Source organism: Juglans regia, chromosome 14 (assembly GCF_001411555.2).
Source record: "Juglans regia cultivar Chandler chromosome 14, Walnut 2.0, whole genome shotgun sequence".
Lineage (NCBI taxonomy): Eukaryota > Viridiplantae > Streptophyta > Magnoliopsida > Fagales > Juglandaceae > Juglans > Juglans regia.
In genome coordinates this window covers 14,800,711-14,810,600 of record NC_049914.1, presented here as the reverse complement: position 1 = coordinate 14,810,600, position 9,890 = coordinate 14,800,711, and the positions used below count along the sequence as shown (strand labels likewise).

The following is a 9,890-nucleotide window of genomic DNA, read 5'->3' as shown; positions in this document are numbered from 1 at the left end:
GTAGTGAGTTTTTGGGTGCCCTTTCACCAGCGGGAAACTTGAAGACGGGGCCAGTCCTGTGTCGAAACCTACGAATGCATCCAGTTCTTCTAGGGGTGTTCCACTTCCTCCTCCGTTAAACAAAGGCAAGGGGTCATGGGATCCTCCCTTAACTCGGTTTGATTCTCTGGATGCTATCATGGCGCAAGTGAATGTTGAGTTGGATTTTATTATGGAAGCCAAAGAAGCGGAAGCTTTGATGGCTGGCTGGCCCTTCTGTTGGTCAATCAGTAAATCCTAAAGATGTCTCTCCTCGAGAGAGGGAGGACTTTATTTTTGTTATGTACCCCAATCACCTTAATGCAGCTCTCGTCAGTAATCTTCCTCCTTTCTTTCCCGAAGGTACAGATTCTTTCCATTTGGTGGATGCTGATGAGCATGCGTCTGCTGCTTCGACGACTTCAGGTGGGGAAACCCTGAATTGCCTTTGTTTTCCCAAACTTATCGGCAGCTAGTGGGAGTAGGGTGTTGATTCCTTCACCCCCTTTCAGTACTTCCCCAAGAGTAGGTGGGGAACCTTCTCCTTCTTTGTTGCGGGAGGATGCTAGAATTCCTCCCCTGTTCAACACTTAATCGGGTAGGGTCGAAGAGACATTGCCAACATTTTCTATTGGTGATGGGCAAATGGGACATTCTGATATCAATTAACCAGCTGGGACTTTTCCTCAAGTAAATGTCAATCCGTCGTCTTCTCTTGCTTGGGAGCCGTTGTTTTCCGAGAGCACAATTGGGGTTTCCTTTTAGATCCCTGCCACATGGGGCAAAGCCTCCTATTCTCAGCCCAAGGACTCATCTCAGCCTTTCAAATCACGTTGGGAGGAAGCATTCTGCTCGCCTGTTCTCAAACTATGTGCTATTCTTTCGCTGGTAAGCTTGATTTTCACCTTACCTTTGTTGTCATTCTTATGAGATCATGATCCATATTTACTTTTCTTCTTCTTCTTCTATTTATTTATTTTAGGGAGTTGATCAGCTGGTCGAGATGCTTGTGAATGATCATGTGGAGCTTGAAGAGAAGAACGACTCCATGCGTTCGTTTTTCTGTCAAGCTCATGGGGCTGTCCTTTCTGCTCGAGAGGAGAATGAAAAGCTAGTTGTGGAGCTTGCTCGGGTCAAAGCCCTTCACTGAGATTAGATTGCTTCCTTCCAATCTTAGTTGGCGAGCACTTTAGAAGAAAATGAGTCATATAAAGCCAACGCAGCTACAGGCTGAACAAAGTAATCTTGTTGCCCACCTGAATGAGATGGAGCAAGATGTGGAGGTCTTGAGTAGGGCAAAAGCTGACTACCTTACCCGTTTAGCTGCTTCTGAAGAAGTGCAGCAAGAGACCTTCCTCAGGTTGAGTGTTGCTCAAGGTGAGAAGGCTAAGGCAGAGCAAGACTTGGCTATCCCCAGGAATGCCCTTAGAGAACACAATCACAGCTTGCTGACGTTGAATCAGAGTTGCGTAGGCAATAAGTAAGCCTTGGCTACTTCTGAGCAAAGAATTGTGAGCCGAATCAGGATCTGGGCCTTTTGCAAGAACAAACTACTCGCCTTAGTCCTCAGATCAACTCTCCTTATGCCATTTGGGACCGCACTTTCGGGATCGGTTTCAAGCTTCGTGTCAAACAATTGAGGTCATTTCTTCTTGCACATCCTTGGACTAATCTCTACACTTTAGATTGGAAAAAAATTTGCGCCAATCCAGTTGCTTACCATTATTTTGATTCTATTGGATGAGACGTGATGCCTGACGCCTTTCCTCCTCGTTCGCCTACTCCTTGATACTTTATTTCTAATGTTTTGCCTTTACTTGTATTTCGTGCAATATGACCTTTTAATGATCAAAATTTTGACTTTATAAATTCTAGTTTTGGGAATACTTTCTGTTATTGTTGAGCTATTTGGATTGGATGAAAGCTTTTATGCATTTGTTTTGACTAGTTGTGCACTTGTGTCTAAATGAATGTTCACTTATGTCTAACTGAATGGTTAACGTAGTTTACCTTGATTTTAATCGAATCAACTTAGACGAACAAGAATAAAGATGAGTTCAACTTATCTAAAATCCCTTGCTTGTCTTGGCCAGCTGGGTAATCTTGTCAATTGGGGCAAGGCGGGAGAGATGCTTGACTGTTGGATCATTGGTGAGAAGATGTTGTGGGAGAGATGCTCGACCGCTTAATCATTGACAAGAAGGTGTAGCGGGAGAGATGCTCAACTACGTAACGTTACCGATTGGAGCAAGGTTGGAGAGATGCTCAACCGCTTAATTCGAGGAAAGTATAGAAAATAATAACAGTTATAACACATTATGAATGGTTGAAATGAAAACCTCCATAAAAAATAACAGTTAATCAAAATAGTCTTAGCCATGAAAAGAAAAATGAAATATTTAAACATAGAACTTCCTTAGATGCTCAGCATTCCATGGATGCTGCGATTCACGTCCCACCGTATCTTTTAGGTGATAGGTCCCCTGATGGTTGGTCCCTGTGACCAAGTATGGTCCTTCCCATCTCGGTCCTAGCTTTCCTTCTTCCGTCGTGGTTACTACTATGTCGTTTAAGACCAAATCGCCTACTTTGAAGGATCTTGGTCTTACTTTTTTGCTGAAATACTACTTTGTCTTCTTCTTGTAAGTAGCTACCCTTGTTTAAGCATTTCCCCTTTTTTTTTAGAAGATCTAGGTGCTCTTCCAGCTTCCTTTCGTTCTCACAGTCGTTGAAATGGAGGCTTCTATGACTTGGTACCCCCACTTCTACAAGTATCATGGCCTCAATTCCGTATGCTAAAGCAAAAGGAGTTTCACCTGATGAGGTCTTGGATGTTGTTCTGTATGCCCATAGTATCTTTGAGAGCTCATATGCCCATGCCCCTTTCTTTTCACCAACCTTCTTCTTTAATATTCCGACTATAGTCTTATTGGTTGCCTCGACTTGCTCATTCACATGTGGGTGTCCGGGAGATGAATACTTGACTTTAATCCCAAGCTCTACACACCATCTGTGATAATGCTCCAAATCGAACTGTTTTCCATTGTCGGAGACAATGCTTTGTGGACTTGTAATACCCCGTTCCTTCCTTCATACGTACGCTTCTCTCTTTCTGACGTACGTTCATTCTTAATGACGTAAGCAAATTCCCAGGACAGAAATTATGTAAACTATATGCCCCTTCAATCTAGTGATTGCGAGACTCGTCATGCGTGCTGAACCATGATGGCGTGTTTTCAAAGATAGTACATGACTTCTAAGGCACGCCTAGTGTCTTAAATGTGCTGGAAATATTTATAAGGAGTATTTCTAGTGTTATTGAATTAAGTTTGATTTTTAATACAACAATTATAATATTATTGAAGAGCTCTAAAAATATTATAATTGTCAAAAATCATTTTAATATCATTAATAAAATGATTTCAACTATTTTAAGATATTATGAGATTTAAATTATGTTGAAAGATTTAATTAATGAAATGGTTTTATTTTCTTAAATATGTTAAGCGAGACTTCATCATTTTATTAATGATCAAGGAATATTATTTTATAAACTAAAGTTAGTTTAAATAATATTCTATCTTTATTACCTTTAATACTTTTAATTAAGTTAAAGTTTTATGCATTTTCAAATCAGTGTTTTAATCCCCATCGTTAGATTATTGCATAGATCCCAGATGAAGGGACTGGGTTAAATACACAGACCCCACTTCCTTCTCCCTCACTTTTCCCCAGCCCTCTCTCTCTCTCTCTCTCTCTCTCTCTCTCTCTCTCTCTCCTCCCTCTCCCTCAAGCGTACATTGTACGCAGTTCACCCTCACATTGAATCCTCCATTACCCAGCCTGGCGCCGCCGTGCGCACACCGGTCTCCCTCCCTCACGCTCTCTCTTCCTCCCCCTTGGCCCCCCACAGCCGAACGGGCTACACGTTGCTGCGCTGCCGTGCGCCGTCCAATGGCGCCACCACCTCCACAACAGCTTCCCGTCCCACTGGCCATCACCCTCCAGTGAGCTCGGCCTCCACCTCAGGGCCACCTTCCTCCCAGGATCGGTTTTTTTTGTGGTGGATAAGCTTGTGAAGAAGCAAGCTTATCCCCGCCTATCCCCGCCCCGACCGGTAGCTGCTAGGTCTCCCCATCTTTCCTAAACTTCCCTCGGTCTTCGGCCCGAGCTGTATGAGGCAGAAACTCATCTCAAGTACGGTTCGGAGGCCGAGCCCCACCCCAGCAGTAATGGTGCAGTTTCACCGGGCTGGTTAGATACGTGGGACAAAGGGCTCACAGTACCTGCTAGCGCAGCTATACAGTGGAAGGGAAGGAGCCTAAATCGACCCCCTTCTTTCTTTTTTCTTTTTCAAAGAAAAATAAAAAGCAGTACAAAGAGATTAGACTCTCGGATGAGACTAAGCAGCCACCGACCCTTCCGACTCGCCCTTGACCTATTTTGATTAAGACCGAAAACCTATCTAAAATGGAACCTAGTTTAAGCTGTAAAACAAATCCAATTAGAATGGAAAATGAAGAATAACCACTAGTAGGGATATGGATGGAGTCTCTCTCAGTAAAGAGAGTTGTAGATTCGTAGAAAAGGAGAAGAGCCTTTACTTTTATTATATTAGTAAAGTGCTAACGCGCCCCTGCAATCTTTCTAAAGCAAGAAGCGCGAAACTTGACTTTGAGAAAGAAGGTGCTTGTTGCCGCTTTATTAGTAAGTAAGCTTGTTTTATATCATATCAATAAAGGCGAAAGGTTGCTTTTTAAATTGTATAATATAAGGCGTGTTAGCGCTTTAGTTTTCAATAAGGACGTTTAGGCTTTACTAAAAAAATAGAAAGGGCTTTTTCATCAGGGTGCGCAGGTTTGGAACCCTATACAAGGGGCGTTTCCTTTCAAATGACAACTGCCACTTCCTACTGCGAGGGCGTTGCACAAAACCAAACCGCCCCCCCGCCCGATCAAGTACCAGTTGCTTCGCTGGTAGGCCCACTTAGGTTAGGGGGGCATTGTCCCCCAGTTCTTACCAACCTTCGGTGCATAATCGACATGTTGCTAGCATCTACTCGGTTGAAAAAGAATCATTGATTCCCTCTGTTGTCCATTTCTTATTCATTCAGGGTGCTCGGCCGGTGCTCCTTTCTCAAACGGGTTCATTGTGCACACTCCTAGCGTCGCCGTACGCGGCCATTGGACACCACCATGGGCACCTACTAGCTTCCCCCTTCTTGCTCCAAGTGACCCGTGGCCCATAGCCTCCCTCCACCGCACGGGCTTCTCCCCTCTCCAACGCATGGGTTTCTCACCCTCCACCACCGTAGGCCGCCACCCACGGCGTGCGACCACCATCTCCAGCCTCCTTAGGCCACCACCGAGCCATCCTAACCCCCAATAGCCCCGATCTGCCACCCATGCACGCACACTCTCTCTCACTCTCTCAAGGGCTTCTCTCCATCACACACATGGCCATCCCTCCCTCCACCACCATGGACAGCCGTGCCTCTACCACCGGGCCTCCACAGCTCCACCAGCATCCCCTTAGTCCAACCCTAATCCCGAACCACCACTTTATGCGGTGGGTAGCCGCTGCACGTGATGGACAGCCACTGCGCGTGGCTGACCGCCACTGTACACGGCTAGATCTGCAGTGTTACGCTTCTTGCCACCATTACAAGACCACCACGAGCCCTTCCAAGACCACACCTATTTATCCAAATGCCCAAACAGCCACTGTACATGGGTTAGCCACCACGTACGACCCTGCCGACGTCTTTGATGGTGAAGGTCAGCAAACAACAAATGGGTTGTCCCGTCGACGGTATAACCCTCTATCCCTCATTATTTATGTTAGCTATTGATTAGTTGACTAGGTTGTGGACTGTGTTTTTGGTATTTGTGTAGTGTGGTGATGTGATGTGATGTGCGCTGTGAAGTGTTGGGCATAGTTGGGAAGTGTGCTGTGAAGTGTTGTGAACTGTGCTATGTAGTGTGGTTGTGGATATGTGCTGTAACGATGATGTGGTATGTGTGAATGGGAAGGGTACACATTGAGTGTACTCTGTGTGGCGTGACGTATGTGAGAAAGGAATATGCGTGGAGTGTACTCCATATGGTGGAGTGATGCACCATATGGCGGATATGCTATAATGGTGATGTGGCATAGTGTGTATGAGGGGAGTACATGTGAAATGTACTCCATGTGATGGATTGATGCACCATATGGCGTGTACGCCATAGTGGTGATGTGGCATAGCGTGTGAGAAGGGAGTATGCATGGAGTGTACTCCATGAGGTGCAGCGATACACCGTGTGGCGTGTCTTAGAGATAAGGATGGTTAAGTAGTGGATGGGCGTAGAACGTGGTGAGTAGTGTCGGGAACTGTGGAACAGTATCCCGAAATAATCATGGTGTAGCCTGTAGTCTAAGGTGACGGGTGTCACCGTACTTGACTTATGGATGAGAGTATGAGTGAAGTAACAAAACAAGTATTAGAGTAGTGCAGCGGAAGCATGATTGGGCAATGTCACGAAGTGACGTGGTTACTGACAGTCGTGCTTGCGATGGGTGAAGAGTTAGTGTAGGAATGACGTAACGGGAATGTGACAAGATGTCACGATGTGACGGGAGTACATGAGGAACCGTACTCACAATGAGTTAGGAGTTGACATAGCAGAATGTTGGGTAACGCGACAAGGTCACGGTGTAGCTTTAGAGCAGTCTCGAGCTATATGACGTGACATAAGGCGTAGTTGTGAACGAAATCTTGTCACGTTAAGTGTTGGGATGAACTGTTGAAAGGGATGGGTAGCATGAAGAGTCATGCTAGCCGGGTTAAGAGAATGTTGGTATCGGAGTATGGCCCTTGTCCCTACGAGCAGGTGATCAACATGTTATATGTTGATCTTAGGTCATAAATGGGTAAGGTACATGTGTAATCTAGTTAGACACATGTGCTGGACAGATTACCATGGACAGATTCACCATATGTAATGGGTAATCTATCTTTAGCACAGTTACACGATACTTAAGCCTCAGAGTTGGCTTAGAGCCGTGTGGCTTGTATGGATGAGAATGAGGATTTAGTGTGGGCTACGGTGCATGAAGGTAGTGACAGGTGTATTATCTAGGATTGGGATACGTGATTCCATCGGTCGGAATCATGCGTCGAATGTGGTTAGTAAGAAGACTAAGACGAATGTCTTAGTGTCCTAATCCTAAGTGAATCACGGGTTCACTTTAGAGATAAGCACTTGAGGCAAGAACGTCGAATTGAGAAGAGGTAGTGACCGTAAGCGGTCCCCGAAGGTGTTAGCATAGTAAAGGGCATGTAAGAGTACGTGATAGAAGGAGAGTGTTCCAAGTGAAGTATAATTCTATTTCTAAGTTTAAGTTGCTTATGCATTAGATAGAGAATGACGTCAAGGTTATGTGTATGCATGTAGGTTGCCATCTGACACGCGCATGAATGGACTGCATGATATGCAAGTAACATGGAGTCTAGGTAAGTATTACGTTCATACTCTTCTAGAGTTTTATAAAATACATGAAAAAAAAATGAAATGTTTTTCCTTCACGATGCATTACTAAACGACACGAAAGACGTTTTACGAAAGAAAATGTAAGTGTTCAAAGGTATACGTATGTACGGCCTCTCCTTGGCAGCCCCTGTTTACACACCTAAAGTATTACTTGTACGCATGTGAATGGACGACTATACGTCGTTGTACCTATTGTACGTATTTTCTAACAAAATCAACGAACTGATATTTTATGATCCCAAAACTATGCTTTTCTATAAAACGATATTTTCTCATGAAACATGAATGAATGAATGAAAAGCAAATAAAGACATGAGAACGAACGCTTTCATGGATCCTACGAACCGACGATTCTATGGATGCCATGAGGTGATGCTCATGGATACCATGAAAGAATACATTTAAGGTGATGCTTATGGATGCCATGAAAGACGAAGTTTAAGCCCATGTTTTAAACGATGCTTTTTAGGAGAATGAATGTTTTCTCATGAAAGGATATGTTAAATGAAAGATAAGAAAAGAATGAAAGCTCCAGCTCTTTCGAGCTGACATGAATGAAAGAATGAAATGAAAGCATGAAATGTATGAAAATACGTAACGCCCACTTGAATGAATGAAAAAGGGTACCCAATGAAGGAATGGGCATATTGCAATGCCGGGTAGTAGTATTGGTAGTTCACCCAGTGCTGCACCCTAACGGAATGAGATTCCAACCCGCGGCCATGGGCGAATCCATTGGCCATAAGGTCGCTAACCCTAACACACGAGGCGTAACAGTGTGTACTGGCCTATGAAAGTGATAAGAAAGAATGAATGTATGCATGAATGTATGAATGCATGAAAGCATGACCCTTTAAGAAATGAAGGCACTGGTGGGAGAAATGTTTTACGATAAGGAAGCCTTTTAAAGCAAAACCCCGACCAGTGACGTTTTCAAATGAATCCACGTATGACAGGTATGCATGCACGTATAGTACGTACGAATGATGAATGTATGAATGAAAACCTATGTTGTTATATTTTAACTGTATGAAGTAATGCTTACGAGTCTTCAACTCATTTTAGTTTTTATGTATGCCCCTCCCCCCACCTGAACTGAATGGTCAGGACGGACATAGCCCATGGGGAAGAGCATGGAAGTCTAGGCATGGGTTTTAATTGTACAAGAGGCATTTTTATTGTAAAAATAATGTTTTCCGCTGTAAACCTCTTTTATTGTCAAAACACATTTTATTCTATAAACCTAGAGTCTTGCACCCTGGGTATGCAAGTAAAAAGTTTTAAATTGAACGGTAATTCCCGTCGTCCTTTCTAAAATCTTTTATAAAAAGTCCCACCACAAGGACGGACATTATAGGAATCCCGAACCTGCACACGATTGCCTTCCAGATGAACTTCGTCACGTTTTGAGCAGTCACTATTACCATTGCATCCGCTTCAGCCCATTTTGTGAAATAGTCGACGGCAACAATGATGAACTTCATCCCTCCTTTACTCGGGGGCATAGGGTCGACCAAGTCTATACCCCATTGTGCAAACAACCATGGTCCTGTCATCGATCTTAACTCTTTTGGTGGCCTGTTCGAGACTAGTGCATGTATCTAGCACTGGGCACATCTTTTGACAAACTCTTTTGTATCGATCAAAGCATTTGGCCAATAATAGCCGACCTTCATGATCTTGGTTGCCAGTGACCTTCCTCCTTCGAGATGCATCTTATTAGTAAGCTAGAAAAGCCCCGCCTATATAACGTTCCATCAATCAAGGTCAAACGGGCCAGTCTATTTCTTAACTTCTTTGCCTCCTCCTAAGAAGCGGGAAGCTCGCCATCTTTCAAATATTGGGTGATGTCATCTGCCCAGCTTGGTAAACTTCCATCAATCCCAAAAACTTCATCCCCTATAGCCGCTGTATCAACTGCTTTGAGGGCTATCTCCCCACGCAAGACTTGTTCCTGTCTTGCCGATGTTGCCTCTACTAGTCTGTCCACCTTCCAATTGTCCCTTCTTGGAATCCGCTCGATTCAGAAATACTGGAATAGCCGAGATTTCTCTTGGACGCAATGACGGTATTTTACTAGCTTTGGTCCCTTAATTGAATACTCCCCTGTTACTTGGCCAACCACCACTTGAGAGTCTGCCTTAATTACTACTGTCTGCCCTCCCGATGCTTCTGCTATGGCCAAGCCCATGAGGACTACTTCGTACTCTGCTTCATTATTTGTTACTTTAAAGTTCAGTGGGACGGCATGAAATGACTCCACACCATCTTCTGTGACCATGCGGATGCCCACACCCCCTCCTATTCGGCAAAATGAGCCATCAATGTGTATGAGCCATG

At 44.2% G+C, this 9,890-nt stretch overlaps 1 protein-coding gene across 1 annotated transcript; it reads right to left on the bottom strand.

The window, feature by feature from the left end:
- Positions 1-2,466: 2,466 nt before the first annotated feature.
- LOC109020696 lies at positions 2,467-9,106 on the bottom strand. The gene is made up of 2 exons (XM_019003219.1): positions 8,919-9,106; positions 2,467-3,028 (listed from the first exon to the last, which is right to left on the bottom strand). The coding sequence occupies exons 1-2, from the start codon at positions 9,104-9,106 to the stop codon at positions 2,467-2,469; spliced, it is 750 nt and encodes a 249-aa protein (XP_018858764.1).
- Between the last annotated feature and the right edge of the window lie 784 nt (positions 9,107-9,890).